A 13,940-nucleotide genomic window follows, 5' to 3' on the forward strand; every position below is an offset into this window, starting at 1 on the left:
TAATTTTTGGTGAGTAGACATACCCTCAAAATCTTATCCACTTTCGAGAAAAAAATTCATTACTAACGGAACTTTGAATATTAATAACATTTTAACGAAGCCTCCATCAACAAATTGGTATTCTTCATTTTCGTCTTATTTTGGCCTCCAGAATCTTCCATTAAAATTTTCCCCAGGGGTGGCCGAACACCCTGTATATTTTTTCACCAAATCTTCATGCAAATTCACATTTTTATTCGCATCTTGCTTTAAGTATTTTTCATATTTTTGCATATTAAGTGGATTCTGTAGCTTTTCAGAATTAAAATTTGATTTAATTGAAAATCTTTAGAATCAAAATAGAATTAAAAAGATTTAGAAAAACAAGGTGGTTTCACAATTTGAATATTTGTGTTAAAAGTATTTCTCTCGATACTCACGTGCATTTTTCCCAATGGACGTATTGCTCGAAGGGGTAGAGATTCAGCAGTGCCAGTACTTCGCCTCTTGTATTGTTTGCCCAGAAGGGTGCAACGACCTCCTCCTTCACTGGACAAGCATTCCTGAAACATTACGTAAAACAAAAAGTTTAGTCACTTCTTTAAAGTTCGAGTTATTAAAAAGTCACAATGGAAATTAATTTACACCCTTCTCGTACGATATTATTAAACTGTGGATGTTTATGCATTTATAGGAAATTTCAATGTTTAAAAAACTAGAGAATCCATTTAAGTTTATAAAGTTAATTGACGGGATTCATAAACATTGCATTATCAATAATAATAATTGGCGTTTGCTTAGTTTGGAGTCGATGTAACCTGTGACCACCGCCATATTGGAATTTGCTGTGGTAACAGAAATTATTTGGAATTAAATACAATAGTATACATTTGACAAATTATTTTGAATTAAATTCAATAGTATAGGTTTGAACAATTATTTGGAATAAAAAATAGTACCTGTACGTTTGAAGAATTATTTGTAATTAAATAGTATATGCTTGATAAATTATTTGAAATTAAATAATATACTTTCGAAAAATTATTTGAAATCAAATACAATAATCTAATAATCACTATAATATAAAACAGATTTTTGCTTAATTTGGAATCAATGTAACCTATGATCACCGCCATATTGGAATTTGCTGTGGGAACAGAAATTATTTGGAATTAAACAGTATACGTTTGAAAAATTATTTGGAATTAAATACAAAAGTATAGGTTTGAACAATTATTTTGAAATAAATTCAATAATATAGGTTTGAAGAATTATTTGGAATAAAAAATAGAATCTGTACGTTTGAAGAATTATTTGGAATTAAATAGTATATGCTTGATAAATTATTTGGAATGAAATAATATACTTTCGAAAAATTATTTGAAATCAAATACAATAATCTAACAATCACTATAATATAAAACAGATTTTTGCTTAATTTGGAATCAATGTAACCCCTGACCACCGCCATATTGAAATTAGCTGTGGTAACAGAAATTATTTGGAATTAAGCAATATATGTTTGAAAAATTATTTGGAATTAAATACAATAGTATAGATTTGACAAATTATTTTGAATTAAATTCAATAGTATAGGTTTGAACAATTATTTGGAATAAAAAATAGTACCTGTACGTTTGAAGAATTATTTGGAATTAAATAGTATATGCTTGATAAATTATTTGGAATTAAATAATATACTTTCGAAAAATTCTTTGAAATCAAATACAATAATCTAACAATCACTATAATATAAAGCAGATTTTTGCTTAATTTGGAATCAATGTAACCTATGATCACCGCCATATTGGAATTTGCTGTGGGAACAGAAATTATTTGGAATTAAGCAGTATACATATGAAAAATTATTTGGAATTAAATACAATAGTATAGATTTGACAAATTATTTTGAATTAAATTCAATAGTATAGGTTTGAACAATTATTTGGAATAAAAAATAGTACCTGTACGTTTGAAGAATTATTTGTAATTAAATAGTATATGCTTCATAAATTATTTGGAATGAAATAATATACTTTCGAAAAATTATTTGAAATCAAATACAATAATCTAACAATCACTATAATATAAAACAAATTTTTCTTTAATTTGGAATCAATGTAACCCGTGACCACCGCCATATTGAAATTAGCTGTGGTAACAGAAATCATTTAGAATTAAGCAGTATACGTATGAATAATTATTTGTAATTAAATAGTATATGCTTCATAAATTATTTGAAATGAAATAATATACTTTTAAAAAATTATTTGAAATCAAATACAATAATCTAACAATCACTACAATATAAAACAGGTTTTTGCTTAATTTGGAATCAATGTAACCCCTGACCACCGCCATATTGAAATTAGCTGTGGTAACAGAAATCATTTAGAATTAAGCAGTATACGTATGAAAAATTATTTGGAATTAAATACAATAGTATAGGTTTGAACAATTATTTGTAATTAAATAGTATATGCTTGATAAATTATTTGGAATTAAATAGTATACTTCTGAAAAATTATTTGAAATTAAATACAATAATCTCATAATCACTGTAATATAAAATATGTTTTTGCTTAATTTGGAATTTATGTAACTCGTGACCACAGCCATATTGAAATTAGCTGTGGCAACAGAAATCATTTGGAATTAAGCAGTATACATATGAAAAATTATTTGGAATTAAATAGTATATGCTTCATAAATTATTTGGAATGAAATAATATACTTTCGAAAAATTATTTGAAATTAAATACAATAATCTAATAATCACTATAATATAAAATAGGTTTTTGCTTAATTTGGAATCAATGTAACCCCTGACCACCGCCATATTGAAATTAGCTGTGGTAACAGAAATCATTTGGAATTAAGCAGTATACATATGAAAAATTATTTGTAATTAAATAGTATATGCTTCATAAATTATTTGAAATGAAATAATGTACTTTCGAAAAATTCTTTGAAATCAAATACAATAATCTAACAATCACTATAATATAAAACAGATTTTTCTTTAATTTGGAATCAATGTAACCCGTGACCACCGCCATATTGAAATTAGCTGTGGTAACAAAAATTATTTGGAATTAAGCAGTGTACGTATGAAAAATTATTTGGAATTAAATACAATAGTATAGGTTTGAACAATTATTTTGAAATAAATTCAATAATATAGGTTTGAAGAATTATTTGGAATAAAAAATAGAATCTGTACGTTTGAAGAATTATTTGGAATTAAATAGTATATGCTTGATAAATTATTTGGAATTAAATAATATACTTTCGAAAAATTCTTTGAAATCAAATACAATAATCTAACAATCACTATAATATAAAACAGATTTTTGCTTAATTTGGAATCAATGTAACCCGTGACCACCGCCATATTGAAATTAGCTGTGGTAACAGAAATTATTTGGAATTAAGCAGTATACGTTTGAAGAATTATTTGTAATTAAATAGTATATGCTTGATAAATTATTTGGAATGAAATAATATACTTTCGAAAAATTATTTGAAATCAAATACAATAATCTAACAATCACTATAATATAAAACAGATTTTTCTTTAATTTGGAATCAATGTAACCCGTGACTACCGCCATATTGAAATTAGCTGTGGCAACAGAAATCATTTAGAATTAAGCAGTATACGTTCGAAAATTTATATAAATCGTACGTCAGGGTGTTAATATGCAAAAATATAAGAAATATGTAAAGACGCGAGTTACACATATTTAGGGGTCTCGAAAAGAGTCCAAGTCCGCCATCGTGAGAAAGCGTCGAGTATCGAATAAAAGTGAAACACCCTTGGATTCCTAATAAATGCAAATAAAACGCCACTTACACTCCTCTGAGTTTCAGAACCGGTTGTTCCTGTTGATCTTTCGCGGCGACGTCCTGATACAGCTGGCCTTCCATGGAAGAAGAAGCTTCCGGCTTGTTCGCCGGTCGATATTCCGGTCGAGGTTTGAACTCCTGTTGCTCGTTCGAGCTGGGAGCCTCCTGGACGGTCGTTTCTTTCGGCGTGGCAAACAGGTCTCCGCTGGTATCGAGCTCAGCCGGCAGTTCCGTCATTCCTGGCAAACTTGCCGTCGAGCTTTCCTCGAAACCGACGTCCGGGACCTCCGAAACGTCCGCGATTTCCTCCAGTTCCTCCTCGATCTTGTCGATTTGCTCAGGAATTTCGTTGATGCTGAAATTCTGCTCCCTGACAGCCTGAGGGATCATCATCGACGACGACTCGTCCGCGTTCTCCATTTTCTCGTCGTTCGTGCTGTTCACCGAGGCCGTCGTCGACTCGCGTGATACCAAGATGGCCGCTGGGGACGTCGATGGCGCGGATGGCGTTTCCGTGGCCAACGAAACGGTCACCGTAGACGTCGTGGTCGTCAATGTGGTCGATTTTTCGGTTGGTCGGAAATGAGGTTTGGTGTACTCGCTCAATTTTGGAAATTTGTTCAATCGTTTGCCGCCATTGTCGTTGAAGGATCTGCTCGTGAAGCCTCGTCGCTGGTACTCGTCGTCGTTCCTCAGATTTTCTTCGTTCTCGAAGTACTCGTAATCGTGAGAATATTGGTATTTCCTGAAATAGTTGGTTTAGATTAGATCGGTTGTAATATATTTGAGATGCGTGTTAACGAGTATCTGTAAAAATGGAAATTAAAGACTTAAACATTTTTGAATAAATCGAAAATTGTATTAGGGATTAAATTTACAGGTTTTATGTAAAAAGAGGCGTCACTGTTAATAATACACTGGAATAGTAAATTTTTATTTAAAATTTACCTGTGGTCGTCGGAAAAGTGGTGGTAGTACTCGTCATTTTTTAATTCTATGTCGTTTTTTTCAAACTCTGCTCTCAATACATTAATGTGTCTTTCGTCTCCGTACATTCGTCTCATTAATCCTTGATTCTCTTGCACGAAACGTCGAACCGCGTGCCTGAAATTCGAAATACACAATTCATTGTTAGAAAAGAAATAGTTTTATACTGAAATTTTCCTCCATTATTAATAGTAGCAGATATTGGATTTTCAGTAAAGAATTTTTTTCTCGAAAGTGTGCAGGATTTCGAGGGTATGTCTATTCACCAAAAATTATTGTAATTGACTACTGCGACTAAATATAATTTTTTTAGAATCATTTGAAATTTTTTAATTTCGTCGAAAAATTTCAATATCTATCTGAATTTTTTTCTCGAAAATGCATAGGATTTTGAGGATATGTTTATTCACCAAAAATGATTGTAATTGACTATTGCAATTAAAAATAATTTTTTTAGAACAATTTGAAAATTTTTTTTTTCGTCGAAAAATTTGACCATCTACTGGAATTTTTTTCTCGAAAGTGATTAGGATTTAGAGGGTCTGTCTATTGACCAAAAATGATTGTAATTGACCCCCCTAGCTAAAAATATTTTTTTTAGAACGATTTGAAATTTTTTTTTCCGTCGAAAAATTTAGGCACATTCCTGAATTTTTTTCTCGAAAGTGTGAAGGATTTCGAAGGTATATGTATTCACCAAATATGATTGCAATTGACAGCTGCAGACGAAAATATTTTTTTAGAACGATTTCAAAATTTTTTTTTTCGACGAAAAATTTAGGCACCCCCTACCCCCCCGTCGATTTTTCTTAGAAATTCGTTTTTCATTTCTAATAATTTTGTTTGGCGCCCTACAGAAAAGTTGTCTAATACTTTTTTGTAGATACCTATAGGCTCTAGTTCAGAAAAAAGTTTCATTGAAATATATTCACTATCGTAGGAGTTATGGTCGTTTGAAAATTGGACCAATTTTATGAAGTTTTTCTTATTTTGCGGGGTCAAGGACCAACTTTTCGAATATTTTTATGATTTCTACGTATTCTTCACTAAAATACGCGTCGTTTGCTTTTTTAGACATTAAAATCGTCCAATCCGTTCAGAAGTTATGGCATTTTAAAAATACGCATGGAATATCAGACAGACATTTCTGGCCAGAAATTAGATTTTCGGTAAGGAATTTTTTTCTCGAAAGTGGTTAGGATTTCGGGGATATGTCTATTGATCAAAAATGCTTGCAATTGACCCCCGCAACTGAAAATAATTTTTCCAAAACGATTTGAAATTTTTTAATTTTGTCGAAAAATTTCATAGCTTTTCTAATTTTTTTCTCGAAAGTGATTAGGATTTCGAGGGAATGTCTATTGACCAAAAATGATTGTAATTGACACCCCTAGCTAAAAATAATTTTTCCAGAACGATTTGAAATTTTTTTTTCCGCCGAAAAATATCAGCAGGTACCCCCTGTCGATTTTTCATAAAAATTCGTTTTTCATTTTTAATAATTTTGTTTGACGCCCCATAGAAAAGTTGTCTAATACTTTTTTGTAGATACCTATGGGCTCTAGTTCAGAAAAAAGTTTCATTGAAATATATTCACTATTGCAGGAGTTATGGTCGTTTGAAAATTGGACCAATTTTATGAAGTTTTTCTAACTTTACGAGGTCAATCAATAAATTTTTCAGTATTTTTGTAATTTCTACATATTCTACATCTAAATACGCGTCGTTTGGCTTTTTGAACATTAAAATCGTCCAATCCGTTCAGAAGTTATTACATTTTAAAGATTCGCATGAAATTTCGAGGTGCCATTTCTGGCCGCAGATTATATTTTCGCTAAAGAATTTTTTTCTCGAAAACGCGTAGGATTTCGAGGGTACCTCTATTCACCAAAAATAATTGTAATGGACCTGTACAACTAAAAATAATTTTTTTAGGACAATTTGAAATTTTTTAATTTCGTCGAAAAATTTCAACATTTACTTTAATTTTTTTCTCGAAAATGCGTAGGATTTCGAGGGTATCTCTATTCACCAAAAATAATTGTAATGGACCCTTACGACTAAAAATAATTTTTTTAGAATGATTTGAAATTTTTTAATTTCGTCGAAAAATTTCAACATTTACTTTAATTTTTTTCTCGAAAATGCGTAGGATTTCGAGGGTATCTCTATTCACCAAAAATAATTGTAATGGACCCTTACAACTAAAAATAATTTTTTTAGAACAATTTGAAAATTTTTTTATTCGTTGAAAAATTTCAACATCTACTTTAATTTTTTTCTCGAAAATGCGTAGGTTTTCGAGGGGATCTCTATTCACCAAAAATAATTGTAATGGACCCTTACAACTAAGAATAATTTTTTTAGAACAATTTGAAATTTTTTTTTTTTGTCGAAAAATTTCAACATCTATTTTCATTTTTTTCTCGAAAATGCGTAGGATTTCGAGGGTATCTCTATTCACCAAAAATAATTGTAATGGACCCTTACAACTGAAAATAATTTTTTTAGAATGATTTGAAATATTTTAATTTCGTCCAAAAATTTCAACATTTACTTTAATTTTTTTCTCGAAAATGCGTAGGATTTCGAGGGTATCTCTATTCACCAAAAATAATTGTAATGGACCCCAGCAACTAAATATAATTTTTTTAGAACAATTTGAAAATTTTTTTTTTCGTCGAAAAATTTCAACATCTACTTTAATTTTTTTCTCGAAAATGCGTAGGATTTCGAGGGTATCTCTATTCACCAAAAATAATTGTAATGGACCCTTACAACTAAAAATAATTTTTTTAGAATGATTTGAAATTTTTTAATTTCGTCGAAAAATTTCAACATTTACTTTAATTTTTTTCTCGAAAATGCGTAGGATTTCGAGGGTATCTCTATTCACCAAAAATAATTGTAATTGACTACTGCAACTAAAAATAATTTTTTTAGAATGATTTGAAATTTTTTAATTTCATCCAAAAATTTCAACATTTACTTTAATTTTTTTCTCGAAAATGCGTAGGATTTCGAGGATATCTCTATTCACCAAAAATAATTGTAATGGACCCCAGCAACTAAATATAATTTTTTTAGAACAATTTGAAAATTTTTTTTTTCGTCGAAAAATTTCAACATCTACTTTAATTTTTTTCTCGAAAATGCGTAGGTTTTCGAGGGGATCTCTATTCACCAAAAATAATTGTAATGGACCCTTACAACTAAGAATAATTTTTTTAGAACAATTTGAAATTTTTTTTTTTTGTCGAAAAATTTCAACATCTATTTTCATTTTTTTCTCGAAAATGCGTAGGATTTCGAGGGTATCTCTATTCACCAAAAATAATTGTAATGGACCCTTACAACTGAAAATAATTTTTTTAGAATGATTTGAAATATTTTAATTTCGTCCAAAAATTTCAACATTTACTTTAATTTTTTTCTCGAAAATGCGTAGGATTTCGAGGGTATCTCTATTCACCAAAAATAATTGTAATGGACCCCAGCAACTAAATATAATTTTTTTAGAACAATTTGAAAATTTTTTTTTTCGTCGAAAAATTTCAACATCTACTTTAATTTTTTTCTCGAAAATGCGTAGGATTTCGAGGATATCTCTATTCACCAAAAATAATTGTAATGGACCCTTACAACTAAAAATAATTTTTTTAGAATGATTTGAAATTTTTTAATTTCGTCGAAAAATTTCAACATTTACTTTAATTTTTTTCTCGAAAATGCGTAGGATTTCGAGGGTATCTCTATTCACCAAAAATAATTGTAATTGACTACTGCAACTAAAAATAATTTTTTTAGAATGATTTGAAATTTTTTAATTTCATCCAAAAATTTCAACATTTACTTTAATTTTTTTCTCGAAAATGCGTAGGATTTCGAGGATATCTCTATTCACCAAAAATAATTGTAATGGACCCCAGCAACTAAATATAATTTTTTTAGAACAATTTGAAAATTTTTTTTTTCGTCGAAAAATTTCAACATCTACTTTAATTTTTTTCTCGAAAATGCGTAGGATTTCGAGGATATCTCTATTCACCAAAAATAATTGTAATGGACCCTTACAACTAAAAATAATTTTTTTAGAATGATTTGAAATTTTTTAATTTCGTCGAAAAATTTCAACATTTACTTTAATTTTTTTCTCGAAAATGCGTAGGATTTCGAGGGTATCTCTATTCACCAAAAATAATTGTAATGGACCCTTACGACTAAAAATAATTTTTTTAGAATGATTTGAAATTTTTTAATTTCGTCGAAAAATTTCAACATTTACTTTAATTTTTTTCTCGAAAATGCGTAGGATTTCGAGGGTATCTCTATTCACCAAAAATAATTGTAATGGACCCTTACAACTAAAAATAATTTTTTTAGAACAATTTGAAAATTTTTTTATTCGTTGAAAAATTTCAACATCTACTTTAATTTTTTTCTCGAAAATGCGTAGGTTTTCGAGGGGATCTCTATTCACCAAAAATAATTGTAATGGACCCTTACAACTAAGAATAATTTTTTTAGAACAATTTGAAATTTTTTTTTTTTGTCGAAAAATTTCAACATCTATTTTCATTTTTTTCTCGAAAATGCGTAGGATTTCGAGGATATCTCTATTCACCAAAAATAATTGTAATGGACCCTTACAACTGAAAATAATTTTTTTAGAATGATTTGAAATATTTTAATTTCGTCCAAAAATTTCAACATTTACTTTAATTTTTTTCTCGAAAATGCGTAGGATTTCGAGGGTATCTCTATTCACCAAAAATAATTGTAATGGACCCCAGCAACTAAATATAATTTTTTTAGAACAATTTGAAAATTTTTTTTTTCGTCGAAAAATTTCAACATCTACTTTAATTTTTTTCTCGAAAATGCGTAGGATTTCGAGGATATCTCTATTCACCAAAAATAATTGTAATGGACCCTTACAACTAAAAATAATTTTTTTAGAATGATTTGAAATTTTTTAATTTCGTCGAAAAATTTCAACATTTACTTTAATTTTTTTCTCGAAAATGCGTAGGATTTCGAGGGTATCTCTATTCACCAAAAATAATTGTAATTGACTACTGCAACTAAAAATAATTTTTTTAGAATGATTTGAAATTTTTTAATTTCATCCAAAAATTTCAACATTTACTTTAATTTTTTTCTCGAAAATGCGTAGGATTTCGAGGATATCTCTATTCACCAAAAATAATTGTAATGGACCCCAGCAACTAAATATAATTTTTTTAGAACAATTTGAAAATTTTTTTTTTCGTCGAAAAATTTCAACATCTACTTTAATTTTTTTCTCGAAAATGCGTAGGTTTTCGAGGGGATCTCTATTCACCAAAAATAATTGTAATGGACCCTTACAACTAAGAATAATTTTTTTAGAACAATTTGAAATTTTTTTTTTTTGTCGAAAAATTTCAACATCTATTTTCATTTTTTTCTCGAAAATGCGTAGGATTTCGAGGGTATCTCTATTCACCAAAAATAATTGTAATGGACCCTTACAACTGAAAATAATTTTTTTAGAATGATTTGAAATATTTTAATTTCGTCCAAAAATTTCAACATTTACTTTAATTTTTTTCTCGAAAATGCGTAGGATTTCGAGGGTATCTCTATTCACCAAAAATAATTGTAATGGACCCCAGCAACTAAATATAATTTTTTTAGAACAATTTGAAAATTTTTTTTTTCGTCGAAAAATTTCAACATCTACTTTAATTTTTTTCTCGAAAATGCGTAGGATTTCGAGGATATCTCTATTCACCAAAAATAATTGTAATGGACCCTTACAACTAAAAATAATTTTTTTAGAATGATTTGAAATTTTTTAATTTCGTCGAAAAATTTCAACATTTACTTTAATTTTTTTCTCGAAAATGCGTAGGATTTCGAGGGTATCTCTATTCACCAAAAATAATTGTAATTGACTACTGCAACTAAAAATAATTTTTTTAGAATGATTTGAAATTTTTTAATTTCATCCAAAAATTTCAACATTTACTTTAATTTTTTTCTCGAAAATGCGTAGGATTTCGAGGATATCTCTATTCACCAAAAATAATTGTAATGGACCCCAGCAACTAAATATAATTTTTTTAGAACAATTTGAAAATTTTTTTTTTCGTCGAAAAATTTCAACATCTACTTTAATTTTTTTCTCGAAAATGCGTAGGATTTCGAGGATATCTCTATTCACCAAAAATAATTGTAATGGACCCTTACAACTAAAAATAATTTTTTTAGAATGATTTGAAATTTTTTAATTTCGTCGAAAAATTTCAACATTTACTTTAATTTTTTTCTCGAAAATGCGTAGGATTTCGAGGGTATCTCTATTCACCAAAAATAATTGTAATGGACCCTTACGACTAAAAATAATTTTTTTAGAATGATTTGAAATTTTTTAATTTCGTCGAAAAATTTCAACATTTACTTTAATTTTTTTCTCGAAAATGCGTAGGATTTCGAGGGTATCTCTATTCACCAAAAATAATTGTAATGGACCCTTACAACTAAAAATAATTTTTTTAGAACAATTTGAAAATTTTTTTATTCGTTGAAAAATTTCAACATCTACTTTAATTTTTTTCTCGAAAATGCGTAGGTTTTCGAGGGGATCTCTATTCACCAAAAATAATTGTAATGGACCCTTACAACTAAGAATAATTTTTTTAGAACAATTTGAAATTTTTTTTTTTTGTCGAAAAATTTCAACATCTATTTTCATTTTTTTCTCGAAAATGCGTAGGATTTCGAGGGTATCTCTATTCACCAAAAATAATTGTAATGGACCCTTACAACTGAAAATAATTTTTTTAGAATGATTTGAAATATTTTAATTTCGTCCAAAAATTTCAACATTTACTTTAATTTTTTTCTCGAAAATGCGTAGGATTTCGAGGGTATCTCTATTCACCAAAAATAATTGTAATGGACCCCAGCAACTAAATATAATTTTTTTAGAACAATTTGAAAATTTTTTTTTTCGTCGAAAAATTTCAACATCTACTTTAATTTTTTTCTCGAAAATGCGTAGGATTTCGAGGATATCTCTATTCACCAAAAATAATTGTAATGGACCCTTACAACTAAAAATAATTTTTTTAGAATGATTTGAAATTTTTTAATTTCGTCGAAAAATTTCAACATTTACTTTAATTTTTTTCTCGAAAATGCGTAGGATTTCGAGGGTATCTCTATTCACCAAAAATAATTGTAATTGACTACTGCAACTAAAAATAATTTTTTTAGAATGATTTGAAATTTTTTAATTTCATCCAAAAATTTCAACATTTACTTTAATTTTTTTCTCGAAAATGCGTAGGATTTCGAGGATATCTCTATTCACCAAAAATAATTGTAATGGACCCCAGCAACTAAATATAATTTTTTTAGAACAATTTGAAAATTTTTTTTTTCGTCGAAAAATTTCAACATCTACTTTAATTTTTTTCTCGAAAATGCGTAGGTTTTCGAGGGGATCTCTATTCACCAAAAATAATTGTAATGGACCCTTACAACTAAGAATAATTTTTTTAGAACAATTTGAAATTTTTTTTTTTTGTCGAAAAATTTCAACATCTATTTTCATTTTTTTCTCGAAAATGCGTAGGATTTCGAGGGTATCTCTATTCACCAAAAATAATTGTAATGGACCCTTACAACTGAAAATAATTTTTTTAGAATGATTTGAAATATTTTAATTTCGTCCAAAAATTTCAACATTTACTTTAATTTTTTTCTCGAAAATGCGTAGGATTTCGAGGGTATCTCTATTCACCAAAAATAATTGTAATGGACCCCAGCAACTAAATATAATTTTTTTAGAACAATTTGAAAATTTTTTTTTTCGTCGAAAAATTTCAACATCTACTTTAATTTTTTTCTCGAAAATGCGTAGGATTTCGAGGATATCTCTATTCACCAAAAATAATTGTAATGGACCCTTACAACTAAAAATAATTTTTTTAGAATGATTTGAAATTTTTTAATTTCGTCGAAAAATTTCAACATTTACTTTAATTTTTTTCTCGAAAATGCGTAGGATTTCGAGGGTATCTCTATTCACCAAAAATAATTGTAATTGACTACTGCAACTAAAAATAATTTTTTTAGAATGATTTGAAATTTTTTAATTTCATCCAAAAATTTCAACATTTACTTTAATTTTTTTCTCGAAAATGCGTAGGATTTCGAGGATATCTCTATTCACCAAAAATAATTGTAATGGACCCCAGCAACTAAATATAATTTTTTTAGAACAATTTGAAAATTTTTTTTTTCGTCGAAAAATTTCAACATCTACTTTAATTTTTTTCTCGAAAATGCGTAGGATTTCGAGGATATCTCTATTCACCAAAAATAATTGTAATGGACCCTTACAACTAAAAATAATTTTTTTAGAATGATTTGAAATTTTTTAATTTCGTCGAAAAATTTCAACATTTACTTTAATTTTTTTCTCGAAAATGCGTAGGATTTCGAGGGTATCTCTATTCACCAAAAATAATTGTAATGGACCCTTACGACTAAAAATAATTTTTTTAGAATGATTTGAAATTTTTTAATTTCGTCGAAAAATTTCAACATTTACTTTAATTTTTTTCTCGAAAATGCGTAGGATTTCGAGGGTATCTCTATTCACCAAAAATAATTGTAATGGACCCTTACAACTAAAAATAATTTTTTTAGAACAATTTGAAAATTTTTTTATTCGTTGAAAAATTTCAACATCTACTTTAATTTTTTTCTCGAAAATGCGTAGGTTTTCGAGGGGATCTCTATTCACCAAAAATAATTGTAATGGACCCTTACAACTAAGAATAATTTTTTTAGAACAATTTGAAATTTTTTTTTTTTGTCGAAAAATTTCAACATCTATTTTCATTTTTTTCTCGAAAATGCGTAGGATTTCGAGGGTATCTCTATTCACCAAAAATAATTGTAATGGACCCTTACAACTGAAAATAATTTTTTTAGAATGATTTGAAATATTTTAATTTCGTCCAAAAATTTCAACATTTACTTTAATTTTTTTCTCGAAAATGCGTAGGATTTCGAGGGTATCTCTATTCACCAAAAATAATTGTAATGGACCCCAGCAACTAAATATA

General features: G+C 28.0%; 1 protein-coding gene across 1 annotated transcript in view; it reads right to left on the minus strand.

Annotated features, from left to right (window-relative positions):
• The window catches only part of Spz4 (Spaetzle domain-containing protein 4), a 33,296-nt gene that overhangs the window by 2,204 nt on the left and 17,152 nt on the right, over positions 1-13,940 (minus strand). The window contains exons 3-5 of the mRNA XM_076780727.1: positions 4,777-4,932; positions 3,836-4,573; positions 420-542 (exon numbers count right to left, since the gene is read on the minus strand). Of these exons, the coding sequence (XP_076636842.1) occupies positions 420-542; positions 3,836-4,573; positions 4,777-4,932 (1,017 nt within the window). The remainder of the gene's footprint in view (positions 1-419; positions 543-3,835; positions 4,574-4,776; positions 4,933-13,940) is intronic.

This window comes from Colletes latitarsis, chromosome 13 (genome assembly GCF_051014445.1).
Source record: "Colletes latitarsis isolate SP2378_abdomen chromosome 13, iyColLati1, whole genome shotgun sequence".
NCBI lineage: Eukaryota > Metazoa > Arthropoda > Insecta > Hymenoptera > Colletidae > Colletes > Colletes latitarsis.